The sequence below is a fragment of the Mauremys mutica genome, chromosome 25, assembly GCF_020497125.1.
Source record: "Mauremys mutica isolate MM-2020 ecotype Southern chromosome 25, ASM2049712v1, whole genome shotgun sequence".
Lineage (NCBI taxonomy): Eukaryota > Metazoa > Chordata > Testudines > Geoemydidae > Mauremys > Mauremys mutica.
Genome location: NC_059096.1, coordinates 15,891,881 through 15,911,229, shown reverse-complemented (window position 1 = coordinate 15,911,229; position 19,349 = coordinate 15,891,881). Strand labels below are relative to the sequence as shown.

Here is a 19,349-nt window from a genome sequence, read left to right as displayed (position 1 = left end):
TAAAATCATGACTGGTGTGGAGAAAGTGAATAGGGGACTGTTATTTACCTTCTCACATAGCACAAGGACCAAGGGTCACCCAATGAAATTAACAGGCAGCAGGTTTTAAAAAAACAAAAGGAAGTACTACTCCACACAACACATTCTCTGCCAAAAATGTTCTGCTTATAAGAAGCACACGGGATCTTTTTCAGGGGAGAAGGCAATATGCCACATTCATTGAAGATACAACAATTAGCATATGCATTCAATCACACCACACACACACACTGCCCCGCCAGTCAATGTTATAGTTACCAGTCCAGAGTCCGGATCAATCTAGTGGCCAGCTAGGCTGATCACGTGTAGGTAAGAGCCTGGTTCTGTCGGTCGCGATATGATGCTCCAGGGAAGTCTTGGCAGGATGAACCCAAAATTTCATGGCAAGGCACCCTGTTTATATAGTGATTTTCCTTCATTGCACTGTCATGCTGTAATCAATTGTTGTTTGACGAGTGCTTGTTTTCTTAAATTGTCCTTTTCATTCTTTATCTTGTTCTTTTATTAAGTCTCTCAGGGAGTTACCCCAGGCTGGTTTTGATCAGCGCTATCTTGTCCCTACTGATAGGTGCGTGTCTCATCTTTAGAGTCATCAATCTGCCCTCCTCTGGCATTTCAATAGGGGCGTGTTCTAGCCTCCTGGGGCCCTTGCGTCTGTCTCCGGTTCCTCCCTAGAACATCTGGTTCAGTGATGGCCTTCACACTTATCTCTTAACGCCCATTCCTCATTCACACACAAAACAGAATTAATTTACACAGAACATTTTGAACAGGAACATCAAATTGCAATGCAAAAGAAAAACAATCACCACATTCTTTTACTTATTTTAAAATACTAAACCTACAACAAAATGGTGGCCCTCAAAGATCTGTAAAAGCAGCAAAGAGTCTTGTGGCACCTTATAAACTAACAGACGTTTGGGAGCATGAGCTTTCGTGGGTGAATACCCACTTCGTTGGATGCATGTAGTGGAAATTTCCAGGGGCAGGTATATATAAGCAAGCAAGAAGCAGGCTAGAGATAACGAGGTTAGTTCAATCAGGGAGGATGAGGCCCTCTTCTAGCAGCTGAGGTGTGAAAACCAAGAGAGGAGAAACTGGTTTTGTAGTTGGCAAGCCATTCACAGTCTTTGTTTAATCCTGAGCTGACAGTGTCAAATTTGCAGATGAACTGAAGCTCAGCAAAAGCAGCAAAGAATCCTGTGGCACCTTATAGACTAACAGACGTTTTAGAGCATGAGCTTTCGTGGGTGAATACCCATTTCGTCGGATGCAAGTCAGCAGTTTCTCTTTGAAGTCATGAACCGGTCTGACTACCAAAAGGAGGCCACCAGACAACTCTCCAATACCAAATTCTACAGGAACTCTTCCATCAGATCCCACTGAGGAATACACTAAGGCTGTGGCTACACTTAGCACTTCAAAGCGCTGCCGTGGCAGCGCTGCCACGGCAGCGCTTTGAAGCGCTAAGTGTAGTCAAAGCGCCAGCGCTGGGAGAAAGCTCTCCCAGCGCTGTCCGTACTCCACCTCCCTGTGGGGAATAACGGACAGCGCTGGGAGCCGCGCTCCCAGCGCTGGGGCTTTGACCACACTGGCGCTTTGCAGCGCCGCAATTTGCAGCGCTGGAGAGGGTGTGTTTTCACACCCTGCTGCAGCGCTGGAAATTTGTAAGTGTAGCCAAGCCCTAAGAAACTGTACCATCTACTCAGGACACTCCCTACACTAACACCGGAACAAATCAACATACCCTTAGAGCCCCGACCAGGGTTATTCTATCTACTACCCAAGATCCACAAACCCGGAAATCCTGGACGCCCCATCATCTCGGGCATTGGCACTCTCACTGAAGGACTGTCTGGATATGTGGACTCTCTACTCAGACACTATGCCACCAGCACTCCCAGCTATCTCCGTGACACCACTGATTTTCTGAGGGAAGTACAATGCATTGGTGACCTTCCAGAAAACACCAGCCTAGCCACCATGGATGTAGAGGCTCTCTACACAAACATCCCACACACTGATGGAATACAAGCTGTCAGGAACAGTATCCCTGATGATGCCACAGCACAACTGGTTGCTGAGCTCTGTGCCTTTATCCTCACACACAACTATTTCAAATCTGATGACAATATATATCTCCCCTGTAAGAGGGGAGGACTCCTGTCTCAGACCGAGAAAGTGGGACAATCAGCGAGTTATCTTAAGTGCCTATACTCAAATGCAAGAAGCCTGGGGAACAAGCAGGGAGAACTAGAAGTCCTGGCACAGTCAAGGAATTATGATGTAATTGGAATAACAGAGACTTGGTGGGATAACTCACATGATTGGAGTACTGTCATGGATGGATATAAACTGTTCAGGAAGGACAGGCAGGGCAGAAAAGGTGGGGGAGTTGCGTTGTATGTAAGAGAGCAGTATGACTGCTCAGAGCTCCAGTATGAAACTGCAGAAAAACCTGAGAGTCTCTGGATTAAATTTAGAAGTATGAACAACAAGGGTGATGTCGTGGTGGGAGTCTGCTACAGACCACCGGACCAGGGGGATGAGGTGGACGAGGCTTTCTTCCAGCAACTAACAGAAGTTGCTAGATCACAGGCCCTGGTTCTCATGGGTGACTTTAATCACCCTGATATCTGCTGGGAGAGCAATACAGCAGTGCACAGGCAATCCAGGAAGTTTCTGGAAAGTGTAGGGGACAATTTCCTGGTGCAAGTGCTGGAGGAACCAACTAGGGGAAAAGCTCTTCTTGATCTGTTGCTCACAAACAGGGAAGAAATAGTAGAGGAAGCAATAGTGGATGGGAACCTGGAAGGGAGTGACCATGAGATGGTCGAGTTCAGATCCAGACACAAGGAAGAAAGGAGAGCAGTAGAACAGAGACCCTGGACTTCAGAAAAGAAGATTTTGACTCCCTCAGGGAACTGATGGGCAAGGTCCCCTGGGAGAATAACATGACGGGGAAAGGAGTCCAGGAGAGCTGGCTGTATTTTAAAGAATCCTTATTGAGGTTGCAGGAACAAACCGTCCCGATGTGTAGGAAGAAAAGTAAATATGGCAGGCGACCAGCTTGGCTTAACAGTGAAATCCTTGCTCATCTTAAACACAAAAAAACAGCTTACAAGAAGTGGAAGACTGGACAAATAACCAGGGAGGAGCATAAAAGGATTGCTCAGGCATGCAGGAGCGAAATTAGGAAGGCCAAATCACACTTGGAGTTGCAGCTAGCCGGAGATGTTAAGAGTAACAAGAAGGCTTTCTTCAGGTATGTTAGCAACAAGAAGAAAGTCAAGGAAAGTGTGGGCCCCTTGCTGAATGAGGGAGGGAACCTAGTGACAGAGGATGTGGAGAAAGCTAGTGTACTCAATGCTTTTTTTGCCTCTGTTTTCACAGACAAGGTCAGCTCCCAGACAGCTGCACTCTGCAGCACGGTATGGGGAGGAGGTGACCAGCTCTCTGTGGAGAAAGAAGTAGTTCGGGACTATTTAGAAAAGCTGGACGAGCACAAGTCCATGGGGCCGGATGCACTGCATCCGAGGGTGCTAAAGGAGTTGGCCGATGAGATTGCAGAGCCATTGGCCATTATCTTTGAAAAATCATGGCAATCGGGGGAGGTCCCGGATGACTGGAAAAAAGCTAATGTAGTGCCCATCTTTAAAAAAGGGAAGAAGGAAGATCCAGGGAACTACAGGCCAGTCAGTCTCACCTCAGTCCCTGGAAAAATCATGGAACAGGTCCTCAAGGAATGAATTCTGAACCACTTAAAGGAGGGGAAAGTGATCAGGAACAGTCAGCATGGATTCACCAAGGGCAAGTCATGCCTGACTAACCTAATTGCCTTCTATGAGGAGATAACCGGCTCTGTGGATGAGGGGAAAGCAGTGGATGTACTATTTCTGGACTTTAGCAAAGCTTTTGATACAGTCTCCCACAGTATTCTTGCCAGCAAGTTAAAGAAGTCTGGGCTGGATGAATGGACGGTAAGGTGGATAGAAAACTGGCTAGATGGTCGGGCTCAATGGGTAGTGATCAATGGTTCCATGTCTGGTTGGCAGCCGGTATCAAGTGGAGTGCCCCAAGGGTCGGTGCTGGGGCCGGTTTTATTCAATATCTTCATTAACGATCTGGAGGATGGTGTGGACTGCACCCTTAGCAAGTTTGCAGATGACACTAAACTGGGAGGAGTGGTAGATACGTTGGAGGGTAGGGATAGGATACAGAGGGACCTAGACAAATTAGAGGATTTGGCCAAAAGAAATATGATGAGGTTCAACAAGGACAAGTGCAGAGTCCTGCACTTAGGACGGAAGAATCCCATGCACTGCTACAGACTAGGGACCGAATGGTTGGGCAGCAGTTCTGCAGAAAAGCACCTAGGGGTTACGGTGGACGAAAAGCTGAATATGAGTCAACTGTGTGCCCTTGTTGCCAAGAAGGCTAATGGCATTTTGGGTTGTATAAGTAGGGGCATTTCCAGCAGATCGAGGGATGTGATCATCCCCCTCTATTCAGCACTGGTGAGGCCTCATTTGGAGTACTGTGTCCAGCTTTGGGCCCCACACTACAAGAAGGATGTGGATAAATTGGAGAGAGTCCAGCGGAGGGCAACAAAAATGATTAGGGGGCTGGAGCACATGACTTATGAGGAGAAGCTGAGGGAACTGGGATTGTTTAGTCTGCAGAAGAGAAGAATGAGGGGGGATTTGATAGCTGCTTTCAACTACCCAAAAGGGGGTTCCAAAGAGGATGGATCTAGACTGTTCTCAGTGGTAGAAGATGACAGAACAAGGAGTAATGGTCTCAAGTTGCAGAGGGGGAGGTTTAGGTTGGACATTAGGAAAAACTTTTTCACTAGTAGGGTGGTGAAGCACTGGGATGGGTTACCTAGGGAAGTGGTGGAATCTCCTTCCTTAGAGGTTTTTAAGGTCAGGCTTGACAAAGCCCTGGCTGGGATGATTTAGTTGGGTTTGGTCCTGCTTTGAGCAGGGGGTTGGACTAGATGACCTCCTGAGGTCCCTTCCAACCCTGAGATTCTATGATTCTATGATTCTATGATCAGTGGCACGCTATGGGCACCCACATGGCCCCACAATATTCCAACATTTTTATTGCTGACCTGGAACAACTCTTCCTCAGCTCTCATCCAGTCACGCCCCTTCTCTACCTACGCTACATTTATGACATCTTCATCATCTGGACCCATGGGAAGGAGACTCTGGAAAAATTCCACCACGATTTCAACAGCTTCCACCCCACCATCAACCTCGGCCTGGACCAATCTACACGGGAGGTCCACTTCCTAGACACCACGGTGCAAATAAGTGATGGTCACATTAACACCACCTTATACCGAAAACCTTCCGACCACTATGCCTGCCTTCATGCCTCCAGCTTCCATCCTGGGTACACCACATGATCCATTGCCTACAGCCACGCACTAAGGTACAACCAGCAAAGAATCCCGTGGCACCTTATAGACTAACAGACGTTTTACAGCATGAGTTTTCGTGGGTGAATATCCACTTCGTCGGATGTATTCACCGACGAAAATTCATGCTGTAAAACGTCTGTTAGCCTATAAGGTGCCACAGGATTCTTTGCTGCTTTTACAGATCCAGACTAACACGGCTACCCTTCTGATACTTGAGGTACAACCGTATCTGCTCTAACCCCTCAGACAGAGACCAACACCTACAAAATCTCCATCAAGCATTCTCAAAACTACAATACCCGCATGAGGAAATAAGGAAACAGATCAACAGAGCCAGACGTGTACCCAGAAGCCTCCTACTGCAAGACAAACCCAAGGAAGAAACCAACAGGACTCCATTGGCCATCACATACAGTCCCCAGCTAAAACCCCTCCAACGCATCATCAGGGATCTACAACCCATCCTGGACAATGATCCCACACTTTCCCACACTTTGCCTTGGCAGGCCAGTCCTCGCCCACAGACAACCTGCCAACCTGAAGCATATTCTCACCAGTAACTGCACACCGCACCATAGTAACTCTAGCTCAGGAACCAATCCATGCAAGAAACCTCGATGCCAACTCTGCCCACATATCTACACCAGCGACACCATCACAGGACCTAACCAGATCGGCCACACCATCACCGACTCATTCACCTGCACGTCCACCAATGTAATATATGCCATCATATGCCAGCAATGCCCCTCTGCTATGTACATTGGCCAAACTGGACAGTCTCTACGGAAAAGGATAAATGGACATAAATCAGATATTAGCAATGGCAATATAGAAAAACCTGTAGGAGAACACTTCAACCTCCCTGGCCACACAATAGCAGATCTTAAGGTGGCCATCCTGCAGCAAAAAAACTTCAGGACCAGACTTCAAAGAGAAACTGTTGAGCTTCAATTCATGTGCAAATTTGACACCATCAGCTCAGGATTAAACAAAGACTGTGAATGGCTTGCCAACTACAAAACCAGTTTCTCCTCCCTTGGTTTTCACACCTCAACTGCTAGAACAGGGCCTCATCCTCCCTGATTGAACTAACCTCGTTATCTCTAGCCTGCTTCTTGCTTGCTTATATATACCTGCCCCTGGAAATTTCCACTACATGCATCCGATGAAGTGGGTATTCACCCACGAAAGCTCATGCTACCAAACGTCTGTTGCCACAAGACTCTTTGCTGCTTTTACAGATCCAGACTAACACGGCTACCCCTTTGATACTCAAAGATCTGTTTCTGCCTTGAAGTCCAAACACAAAAAAATTCTGGCTGATGCATCTCTACCAATGACACATTAGGCCATTCCTTTCTGCTACTCAAAAAGGGTGGCTGGCTGGATATGTAAAATCATACATCAATAGATTTAATACATGCTACATTATTATCTTATTCTTTATCCTTCATTCTAGATTATACAAAATACAAACATAAAATCCTACTAATACAAAGCCAACCTGTGTAACTCCTTGCCAAGAGATGTTGTGAAGGCCCAAAGTATAACTGAGTTTAAAAAATGTCAGTTCATGGAGGATATGTCCATCCATGGCTCTTAGCCAAAATGGTCATGAGCAGAACCCCATACTCTGGTTGTCCCTAAACTTCTGACTGCCAGAAGCTGGGAGTAGGTGACAGTGGATGGATCACTTGATAAATTGCCCTGTTCTGTTCATTCCCTCTGAAGCATCTGGCATTGCCCTCTGTCAGAGACAGGATGGCCTAGCTGAGCCATTGTTCTGACCCAGCATGGCCCTTCTTATGTGATGATGTTCTTCTGTTCTTACCCAGCTGAGTATGGTCAACTCATTTGAACAAGAGAAGCAGGATTTAGCATTTTTACTGCACTCAGATAAGTCCAAAATGACTGAACTATAAGGACTTAATTATGGAAAAGACCTCAAGCTAATCTCCATGTTTGGGGGGTAGGGGGACAGGTTTGTGACATGCGTAATCATGACCCTAATTGACCGCAGAGTTGTGCTTAGCCGTCTTGGCCTTGATTTTAGCTAGGTCTCAACCTGGCCTCCAAAACTAGGTGCAGGCAGAAAGCTAGGGAAGGGAAAGTGTGTAGCTGTGAGCACAAAGAGGTGAGCCTGTAATTCTAGGCCCACCATTTGGCTGGCAGTGTTGGGTATGTCTGCAGTGGAATTAGACACCCTGGCTGGCCTGTGCCAGCTGACTCGGGCTCACAGGGCTCAGGGGCTGTTTAACTGCAGTGTAGACATTCGGGCTCAGGCTGCAGCCCAAGCTCTGGGACCCTACTATCTCGTAGTGTCTTAGAGCCCAGGCTCCAGCCTGAGCCCAAACATCAACATCATAATTAAACAGCCCCCTAGCCTGAGCCCCGCGAGCCAGAGTCAGCTGGCACGGGCCAGCCGTGGGTGTCTAATTGCAGTGTAAACGTACCCTTAGAGGCCACTTTTGCAAATATATGCAGTCTGGGACTCCTGATGGTCACCTTATCCCAGCCTCCAGATGGCGCTGGGTTATGTGTAAATTCAAACTACCTGGCTATGTGCCCAAATATGAGCCAGATGTTGGACCCTCACCCTGAGCACACATAGCTCTATGCTTTGATAAGGTAGAAGCACACCAATAGCTCAGGGTCAATGGGGGAGGCTACCTTGCTGGCACAGTGCAGAACCCTTTGGGCAAGCAGGGTGTCTGGCAAGGGCGGCTGCCAACCTTGTCCAATGGATCCTAACATTCCTCAGGCAAAGACCCAGGAAAGTGTCCTGGCATCACAGGAGTGGCCAAGTCGAAGACGCTCTGGAGATATTTCATCAGGACAAGAAGTCTTGTGCCCTGGCTTCTTTCACCGCCTGCCAAGGCAGAGGGGACCCAATGCCAGCTATAGCCTGCTTGTTTTACCCACAGGATTAGTCCTTCCTCAGCCAAAATACAATAATATGGGGGATCCCCCTATGAACTCCCTACCAGTCAAAGGGTTAAAAGCAAAACCAAACAATGACTCCCCTAAGCCCCTGGCACAGGGATAGGATTATTGGGGTTTGCATCTTCCCTCAGTTGCACAATGTAGGAGTCAAATGGGCCTGTGCCCACTCCCTCAATAGCTAACAGCTTTGAATGGGTGCCAAGGCCAACGGCAGGGCCAGCTGGCTTGCTGGTGAGGGATCTGCGGAGGCAATGAAAGTCACTTTTATTCCAGGATAATCAATGTACTTCCCAAGTGGAGTAATTAATCTGGAATGTCATCTCTTTATCTGGTCTAGAGTCTGCACTACACTGGCAGTTATTCAGGAGTGGTTTATTCTCCTCTCATTATTCCAGTCAGTTTTCCCACGTACATGGGTCCTTAGCGAATCGGAGTTTTACCTCAACAGGTGGAAATATTGGCACAGCGACTGGGACAAACTGATCTCCAATATATATTTGGACATGAAATGGGTCCAGAGCAAATGGCGGATCTGAGCACTCCTGTGCTTGGGGACTGTTTTGAGCTCCAGAGATGAATTCTGAGGCTTGGTCCTATCACTAATTTGGGCGTCACACGAGGGGAATAAATATCTTCACATCCCAAGGGCCTCTCAGGATCCGTTCAATAGCCTGCTCCCGCTTGGGACAGGAAGCTACCATTGTGTTTTCAGAGCAAAAGATGAGGTAACCTAGCCCCAATGCGAACTGTCACTCAGAAGCACAAAGACTTCTCCGGCTCAAAGGGTTCAGAGCAGAGTGGAAGGGCTTGGCAGAGCTCAAAGTTCTCCCAGTGGTTACAGGAAGAGAGACTCTCCTTTGGACGCAGCAGAATTCTCTGCCCTGAGATCAGGATTAGCAAATAATTCATCCCAGGTGCAACAGCACAGAACCTCCTCCTGTTCATTTTAACCAACTGTGATTTTATTTGGCAAGTTTCAAATGAGAGGAAAAACACACAATGAAAGGGAGTTAGAAACCATCAGGGGAAAATAGTAACGGCTTCTGTGATGGAAAGATTTTAGGGCCAGTCTAGGGATGTTTCCATAGTATCCATTTAAATGTGTCTGTGAAACCTGTTCTTTTGTAAAAACAACAAGGAGGACTTGTGGCACCTTAGAGACTAACAAATTTATTAGGGCATAAGCTTTCGTGGGCTAGAACCCACTTCATCAGATGCATGGAGTGGAAAATACAGTAAGAAGATATATATATACACAGTACATGAAAAGATGGGAGTTGCCTTACCAAGTGGGGGGTCAGTTCTAATGAGACAATTCAATTAAAGTGGGCTCTTATCAACAGGAGGAAAATAACTTTAGTAGTGGTATCAAAGTGGCCCATATCAAACAGTTGATGAGAAGGTGTGAGTAACAATAGGGGGAAATTAGCATGGGGAAATTAGTTTTAGTTTTTGTAGTGACCCATCCACTCTCAGTCTTTATTCAGGCCTAATTTGATGGTGTCCAGTTTGCAAATTAATTCCAGTTCTGCAGTTTCTCATTGGAGTCTGTTTTTGAAGTTTTTTTGTTGGAGTATTGTGACTTTGAGTTCTGTTATTGAGTGTCCAGGGAGACTGAAGTGTTCTCCGACTGGCTTTGGAATGTTATAGTTCTTGACGTCTGATTTGTGTCCATTTATTCTTTTGCGTAGAGACCGTCCGGTATGGCCACTTTAATTGAATTGTCTCGTTAGAACTGACCCCCACTTGGTAAGGCAACTCCCATCTTTTCATGTACTGTGTATATAGATCTTCCTACTGTATTTTCCTCTCCATGCATCTGATGAAGTGGGTTTTAGCCCACAAAAGCTTATGCCCAAATAAATGTGTTAGTCTCTAAGGTGGCACAAGTACTCCTTGTTGTTATTGCTGATACAGACTAACATGGCCACCACTCTGAAACCTGTTCTTTTGTGTGATCTAGCACATCAAAAGGACCATTTGCGGGCACAGAGTGATTCAAAATCTCAGGGGCAGCAGGCCTCATTACACGGCATAATTAATGTGTCAGGGCATGTGCTGGTGTCTGGTGGGGTCAGGAAAGAACTGACAGAGCTCTGTGAATAAGAGATTTTTCAGTTCACTGGCAATTCCAAAAACTCAGGAAAAAAACATTTTAGGACTAATAGAAAATGACATTTTTTGAAAATTTTGGTGAACTGAATAGTCAAAAAAATCATTTCTGATTTTTTTTTTTAGCAAAATTTCAATGTTTTGATTTTGACCATTTTAAAATGTTTTAAATGTTTGTTATATAAACCTACGGAAATTTGTAAACAAAAAGTTTTGAACTGAAAAATTGAAATGTTTCATTTTAAAAATGTTGAAACAAAATGTTTCTATTTTTTTTATTTTGGGGGCAGGTTTTATCTGAAACAATTTGCAAAACACTTTAGTGTTGCCAAATCTGCATTTTGTGCCAGAAAAAAAACATGTTGGCAGAAAAATTTCACCCCGCTTTATTTCCAACCCTTTGGATAATAGCATTGTACCACAGGCAGGTGAATTTTTATGGGAAGGGGACTTGCCTTACACTGAAATCCAGGTTGGTCTGGAGTTAGGGCAGTGGGCAACTCTTATGGGATGCATGAGCTCCATAGCAACATTAGAACATTATCGATGATTAACAAATTAATAACTACACCAATAATAATGTCTCCCTCCTCAGGGCTGAAGACAATTGTTGGAGCTTTGATACAGTCCGTGAAGAAGCTCTCTGACGTCATGATTCTCACCGTCTTCTGTCTGAGTGTTTTTGCACTGGTTGGACTTCAGTTGTTCATGGGGAACCTTCGGCAAAAATGCGTCAGGTGGCCACCCCCTATAAATGACACTTTGCAAGAGGACTTCTTTGGAATGGACAACGAAACATTCGCTAACTCAACTCTCTATGGCAACACAACTGGGTTGAGTAATGGGACCTTTGACTGGGATTCTTACATCAACGATGAAGGTAAATACTTGTGTGTCTTCTCTCTGCTGTCAAAATGTGACCAAGTAAACAATCTGATTGACTCCTCGCCACCATTCAGAGCCCCTCTCCTCAGCCAATCAACGTCCAGGATTGGCTGCCATTCACAGCCCCACTCCTAAGCCAATCAACATCCAGGACTATCCACCATCCTTGGAAAATTTTGCACCATGTGATTAAGCCAATGACGAATCAAAATTAGCCACAAACATCAAAAGCTGGAGGTGGACTCCAGAAACGATAAATGAATATTTTTGTCCAAAACCAGAAAATGTTGAGAAAATCAAAATGTTTTGGCAAAAAAGAAAGTGTTTAAAACAAAAGGGCGGAACCCTTTATTGAATACGGAGCCACACACCAAGGGTGGAGAGAGAATTCTGAAACTGCTTTCATATCCAGGGTCCTTCCACAGTGCAGGCACATTTATACAAGAGGCAGAACCAGCTGCTAGTCAGCTTGTTGCTGCCAAGTAACAGCTGCAGTGTGATAGGTATTGGCTGGAGTCTTTCACATCTTGTTTAGAGCACTCAGCAGAACTCAGCAGCAGGTCACATTACATGCTGACTGAGGTGCTTTATTCCACAAGAAGGCTCCTTAGCAGGGGAGTTAAAGTCAATATCCACGAATGACTGAAACCTATGCAAACAGCAGTGACACATTCTGGCCATGCATTCAGGTTAACAGATGCTCACACCAGAGCAACACATCCTGGCCTGAAATGCCATATGTGGGGTGGCTTTTCAACACTCCACTGGTTAGTTAATAGAGGCATGGGGGCTGGGAAGGAATCATTGATTGGGATGCACAGAACAGGCTCCAGATAGGTCCCTCCAGGCTATTCAGAGGGCAAAGTCCAAATCAGGTAACACCCAAGGCGGGGGACTCATTGCTTCTCCATGCAGGTGGCTCAGGCTGCTGATCCGCACCCGCCAGAAGGGCCTGACCCCAGGGGCATGTTCTCCATGTCAGTAAATGAAATTAAATTCCCTCTTTGCTGTGTCTCAGCAGCTGCTGTGGTTCTCGGCTGGGTGGATCACTGGCAACATCAAAGAGGAATGAGCTTGATGCATTCCCGGTCTCGTAGTGGGCTCAGTTTGGTGCTGGCCTGAGAGTGCTTGTTATTTTCCACAGTTTCCCAGCAGGGCATGTGCAAAAATTCACCCAGCTGGAAACCTGCAGAGCCATGACGCTGGCCTTTCTCCAGTCTTTTTAGTCCCCTTCTGTGAACGTTCACACCAGCGAGCCTTGGTTTGCATGAGAGAGAATGTTAACCTGTATTCACACAAGCATTCGCGCTGACCACTCTTGCTGGCTGTCTCTAGAGCTGTCGCTGGGTTTGGGCATCAGCCAGTCGGGCAAGTGAAACTAAACCATGTGACTAAGGTCACCTGTGCAAATTAGCACAATATAAATAGCAAATCTAGGAAGCAATAGCTGTGGTGAATGCTTTATGCTGGGACACAATCCAATTAGCCATTTGTTGAAGAATTGCAAATGATAAACAAACGTGCAAATCAATGTCTGCAATTCTCACTTCTTGCTTTTTTCCTGAATTGCAAAGGGAATTTCTACTTTCTGGAGGGCTCGCTGGATGCTCTGCTCTGCGGGAACAGCAGCGATGCCGGGTAAGTGGGGTCTGTTCGGACTGGCACAAACAGAGCTGGGCGGCCCCTGGGGAGGGAAACAAAGAGGCCAGATGTGGCTTAGTCTGGGGATAGCACCCAGCCGGACCGGCCAACGAGAAGTGACTGGTGTGAGTTTGGAGAAGAGGGTTGTGGGTAGGGTGACCAGATGTCTCAATTTTATAGGGACAGTCCCGATTTTTGCATCTTTTTCTTATATAGGCTCCTATTACCCACGATCCCCTCTCCTGATTTTTCACACTTGCTGTCTGGTCACCCTAGTTGTGGGCACGAATTCCCATTGTACGTCTGGGCACAAATCTTTTGGGGATTGTGAGTAGCCCTTCTCCCAAGGGACAGGGGTGGGAAAAGGTCTCTCCACATAGAGATCTCCTGGATCAGGCCCCAGCTACCCTTTCATCTCTCCCTCTTCTGCTTCCCCACCGCCTTGCGCTTCCTTCCTGGGCTCTTTTACCCAGTCTCCTAGTTAACAAGCTAATTAGCTCATTAGCTACCCAGCCCCAATCTGATCTGGTAATCAGGAGCTCCTCTCCTTAATGAGGCCCTCCTTGGAAGCCTCATTGGCTAGACAATAACCAGTGCGGGCTTGGTTGCTGAATCCCAGCACTCCTCACAGGGATGAAGAGTTTTCGTGCTGGTAGAAGTGCTGACTGATGCACACCAAATCACTAGTCACTTGCGAAAATCTCGATCATAAATCTCAACTAGATACCTAAGTATGTGGCCACATTTTCAAACATCCTGTCCACCCAGCAGTCAGGGGGAATTGCTAAGTGCTCAACACTTGAACATCTGGCCACTCAGAGTATGTCTACACTTCAATAAACCACCCGTGGCTGGCCGGGCCAGCTGAGTCTGGCTCGGGATGCAGGCTAGGAGACTGCGGGGTACATTGGGTGTTGACTGGAGCCCGGGCTCTGGGAGGTACTGCACCCAGCACGGAGCCCCTGGCAGTGCAGGATGACCTGGTCAGCCGGCATGGCAACCTGCTGGCCCCAGAATCCAACATGGGAACTGAGGGGAACCAGCAGCAGTTACCAAAGAAGGAAAACAAAGTGAGTCTGCTGACAAAACCGGCCCCAGAGGAGTTTTTTGATGCCCCCTTCCACCCCGGAGAAATGGCCGCTGTAGAACTGGCCGCAGAAAGTGAAGAGGCAGAAGCCGCTGGTAAGTTTCTGGCTCCATTTTTGTGTTTATTAAATTAGGAATTGGAAATGGGGGGGATTTCCAGTCCATGAACCAATGCAAGTCCTGGGTAGCATCCTGTATCCGCTAATGGCAGATGGCATGCCAGCACACTGGCACCCCCCACCTCCCTCCCACCACATGGAATTCAACATGGAGCTCAGGAAACACAATCAGGAAAGCAAGCAATGAAAAGTGAAGTTTTACTAGAAAGGCACACATTTTCTTAGGACATTCTGGTTTGTTAAAAATAACAACCTTAAACTTCGTCCACCCTCCCTGTGCAAGGAAAAGGCCTGGTTAGAGACCCTCGAATCGTGGAAGTCAACGAATGGCTATGCAGGTGGTGTCCAGGTGGTGTCGGAGAGAAGGCTTTGGATTCTTTGACCATGGGATGATATTCCAAGAAGGAGGAGTGCTAGGCAGAGACGGGCTCCACCTCACGAAGAGAGGGAAGAGCATCTTCGCAAGCAGGTTGGCTAACCTAGTGAGGAGGGCTTTAAACTAGATTCACCGGGGGAAGGAGACCAAAGCCCTGAGGTAAGTGGGGAAATGGGTTACCGGGAGGAAGCATGAGCAGGAGAGTGCAAGAGGGGAGGACTCCTGTCTCATACTGAGAAAGCGGGACAATCAGCGAGTTATCTTAGGTGCTTATACACAAATGCAAGAAGCCTGGGAAACAAGCAGAGAGAACTGGAAGTCCTGGCATAGTCAAGGAACAATGATGTGATTGGAATAACAGAGACTTGGTGGGATAACTCACATGGATGGAGCATAAGAACATAAGAACATAAGAAAGGCCGTACCGGGTCAGACCAAAGGTCCATCTAGCCCAGTATCTGTCTACCGACAGTGGCCAATGCCAGGTGCCCCAGAGGGAGTGAACCTAACAGGCAATGATCAAGTGATCTCTCTCCTGCCATCCGTCTCCATCCTCTGACGAACAGAGGCTAGGGACACCATTCTTACCCGTCCTGGCTAATAGCCATTTATGGACTTAGCCACCATTAATTTATCCAGTCCCCTTTTAAACATTGTTATAGTCCTAGCCTTCACAACCTCCTCAGGTAAGGAGTTCCACAAGTCGACTGTGCGCTGCGTGAAGAAGAACTTCCTTTTATTTGTTTTAAACATGCTGCCTATTAATTTCATTTGGTGACCCCTAGTTCTTGTATTATGGGAATAAGTAAATAACTTTTCCTTATTCACTTTCTCTGAAGAGTCCTAGCCTCTTTAATCTTTCCTCGTATGGGACTCTCTCTAAACCCCTAATCATTTTAGTTGCCCTTTTCTGAACCTTTTCTAGTGCTAGAATATCTTTTTTGAGGTGAGGAGACCACATCTGTACACAGTATTCGAGATGTGGGCGTACCATGGATTTATATAAGGGCAATAATATATTCTCAGTCTTATTCTCTATCCCCTTTTTAATGATTCCTAACATCCTGTTTGCTTTTTTGACCGCCTCTGCACACTGCGTGGACATCTTCAGAGAACTATCCACGATGACGCCAAGATCTTTTTCCTGACTCGTTGTAGCTAAATTAGCCCCCATCATGTTGTAAGTATAGTTGGGGTTATTTTTTCCAATGTGCATTACTTTACATTTATCCACATGAAATTTCATTTGCCATTTTGTTGCCCAATCACTTAGTTTTGTGAGATCTTTTTGAAGTTCTTCACAATCTGCTTTGGTCTTAACTATCTTGAGTAGTTTAGTATCATCTGCAAACTTTGCCACCCCACTGTTTACCCCTTTCTCCAGATCATTTATGAATAAATTCAATAGGATTGGTCCTAGGACTGACCCTTGGGGAACACCACTAGTTACCCCTCTCCATTCGGAGAATTTACCATTAATTCCTACCCTTTGTTCCCTGTCCTTTAACCAGTTCTCAATCCATGAAAGGACCTTCCCTTTTATCCCATGACAGCTTAATTTACGTAAGAGCCTTTGGTGAGGGACCTTGTCAAAGGTTTTCTGGAAATCTAAGTACACTATGTCCACCGTGTCCCCCTTGTCCCCATGTTTGTTGACCCCTTCAAAGAACTCTAATAGATTAGTAAGACACGATTTCCCTTTACAGAAACCATGTTGACTATTGCTCAAGAGTTTATGTTTTTCTATGTGTCTGACAATTTTATTCTTTATTCAATTAATTTGCCCGGTACTGACGTTAGACTTACCGGTCTGTAATTGCCGGGATCACCCCTAGAGCCCTTTTTAAATATTGGCGTTACATTAGCTAACTTCCAGTCATTGGGTACCGAAGCCGATTTAAAGGACAGGTTACAAACCTTAGTTAATAGTTCCGCAACTTCACATTTGAGTTCTTTCAGAACTCTTGGGTGAATGCCATCTGGTCCCAGTGACTTGTTAATGTTGAGTTTATCAATTAATTCCAAAACCTCCTCTAGTGACACTTCATTCTGTGACAGTTCCTCAGATTTGTCACCTACAAAAGCCAGCTCAGGTTTGGGAATCTCCCTAACATCCTCAGCCGTGAAGACTGAAGCAAAGAATCCATTTAGTTTCTCCGCAATGATTTTATCGCCTTTAAGCGCTCCTTTTGTATTTTGATCATCAAGGGGCCCCACTGGTTGTTTAACAGGCTTCCTGCTTCTGATGTACTTAAAAAACATTTTGTTATTACCTTTGGAGTTTTTGGCTAGCCGTTCTTCAAACTCCTCTTTGGCTTTTCTTATTACACTCTTGCACTTAAGTTGGCAGTGTTTGTGCTCCTTTCTATTTGCCTCACTAGGATTTGACTTCCACTTTTTAAAGGAAGTCTTTTTATCTCTCACTGCTTCTTTTACATGGTTGTTAAGCCACGGTGGCTCTTTTTTAGTTCTTTTACTGTTTTTCTTAATTTGGGGTATACATTGAAGTTGGGCCTCTATTATGGTGTCTTTAAAAAGGGCCCATGCAACTTGCAGGGATTTCACTTTAGTCACTGTACCTTTTAACTTTTGTCTAACTAACCCCCTCATTTTTGTATAGTTCCCCCTTTTGAAATTAAATGCCACAGTGTTGGGCTGTTGAGGTGTTCTTCCCACCACAGGGATGTTGAATGCTATTGTATTATGGTCACTATTTCCAAGCGGTCCTGCTATAGTTACCTCTTGGACCAGCTCCTGCGCTCCACTCAGGATTAAATCTAGAGTTGCCTCTCCCCTTGTGGGTTCCCGTACCAGCTGCTCCATGAAGCAGTCATTTAAAGTATCGAGAAATTTTATCTCTGCATTTCATCCTGAAGTGAAATGTTCCCAGTCAATATGGGGATAATTGAAATCCCCCACTATTATCGGGTTCTTAATTTTGATAGCCTCTCTAATTTCCCTTAGCATTTCATCATCACTATTACTGTCCTGGTCAGGTGGTCGATAATAGATCCCTAATGTTATATTTTTACTAGAGCATGAAATTTCTATCCATAGAGACTCTATGGAACATGTGGATTCCCTTAAGATTTTTACTTCATTTGAATCTACACTTTCTTTCACATATAGTGCCACTCTCCCCCTGCACGGCCTGTTCTGTCCTTCCGATATATTTTGTACCCCGGAATGATTGTGTCCCATTGATTGCTCTCAGTCCACCAGGTTTCTGTGATGCCTATTATATCTATATCCTCCTTTATCACAAGGCACTCTAGTTCACCCATCTTATTATTTAGACTTCTGGCATTTGTGTACAAGCACTTTAGAAACTTGTCCCTGTTTATTAGCCTGCCCTTTTCTGATGTGCCAGATTCTTTTTTATGTGACTGTTTATCATCTGATCCGGTCCTTACATTATACTTTTCAGTCCTCTGCTCCTGACTATAACCTGGAGATTCTCTATCATCAGACTCTCCCCTAAGAGAAGTCAGTGTCCGATCCACACGCTCCTCTGCAGCAGTCGGCTTTCCCCCATCTCCTAGTTTAAAAACTGCTCTACAACCTTTTTAATGTTTAGTGCCAACAGTCTGGTTCCACTTTGGTTTAGGTGGAGCCCATCTCTCCTGTATCGGCTCCTCCCATCCCTGTCATGGATGGATATAAACTCTTCAGGACGGACAGGCAGGGCAGAAAAGGTGGGGGAATTGCATTGTATGTAAGAGAGCAGTATGACTGCTCAGAGCTCCAGTATGAAACTGAAGAAAAACCTGAGAGTCTCTGGATTAAGTTTAGAAGTGTGAGCAACAAGGGTGATGTCGTGGTGGGAGTCTGCTATAGACCACCAGACCAGGGGGATGAGGTGGATGAGGCTTTCTTCCAGCAACTAGCAGAAGTTACTAGATTGCAGGCCCTGGTTCTCATGGGGGACTTCAATCACCCCGATATCTGCTGGGAGAGCAATACAGCGGTGCAGAGACAATCCAGGAAGTTTTTGGAAAGCGTAGGGGACAATTTCCTGGCGCAAGTCCTGGAGGAACCAACTAGGGGCAGAGCTCTTCTTGACCTGCTGCTCACAAACCAGGAAGAGTTAGTAGGGGAAGCAAAAGTGGATGGGAACCTGGGAGGTAGTGACCAGGAGATGGTCGAGTTCAGGATCCTGACACAAGGAAGAAAGGAGAGCAGCAGAACAGAGACCCTGGACTTCAGGAAAGCAGACTGTGACTCCCTCAGGGAACTGATGGGCAGGATCTGCTGGAAGAATAACATGAGGGGCAAAGGAGTCCAGGAGAGCTGGCTGTATTTTAAAGAATCCTTATTGCAGGGCCGCCCAGAGGGGGGGCAAGTGGGGCAATTTGCCCCAGGCCCCGGCCCCGCAGGGACCCCCATGAGAGTTTTTCGGGGGCCCTGGAGCAGGGTCCTTCACTTGCTCCGGGGGCCCTGAAAAACTCTCACGGGGCTCGGGCCCCCGGAGCTTCTTCTGCTCCGGGTCTTCGGCGGTAAGTCAGCGGTGGGGGGCCCCCGCCGCGGGTCTTCAGGGCACTTCTGCGGTGGGTCCCAGAGTGGAAGAACCTCCTGCCGCTGAATTACCGCTGAAGTGGGGCCCCCCGCTGCCAAAGACCCCAGGCCCCCTGAATCCTCTGGGCGGCCCTGCCTTATTGAGGTTGCAGGAACAAACCATCCCGGTGAGTAGAAAGAATAGTAAATATGGCAGGCG

The 19,349-nt window shown here is 46.4% G+C and overlaps 1 protein-coding gene across 1 annotated transcript in view; it reads left to right on the top strand.

Annotated features, from left to right (window-relative positions):
• Window positions 1–19,349, top strand: part of LOC123356413 (sodium channel protein type 4 subunit alpha-like) — a 140,856-nt gene that overhangs the window by 35,411 nt on the left and 86,096 nt on the right. The window contains exons 6-7 of the mRNA XM_044999658.1: window positions 11,124–11,408; window positions 12,988–13,051. Of these exons, the coding sequence (XP_044855593.1) occupies window positions 11,124–11,408; window positions 12,988–13,051 (349 nt within the window). The remainder of the gene's footprint in view (window positions 1–11,123; window positions 11,409–12,987; window positions 13,052–19,349) is intronic.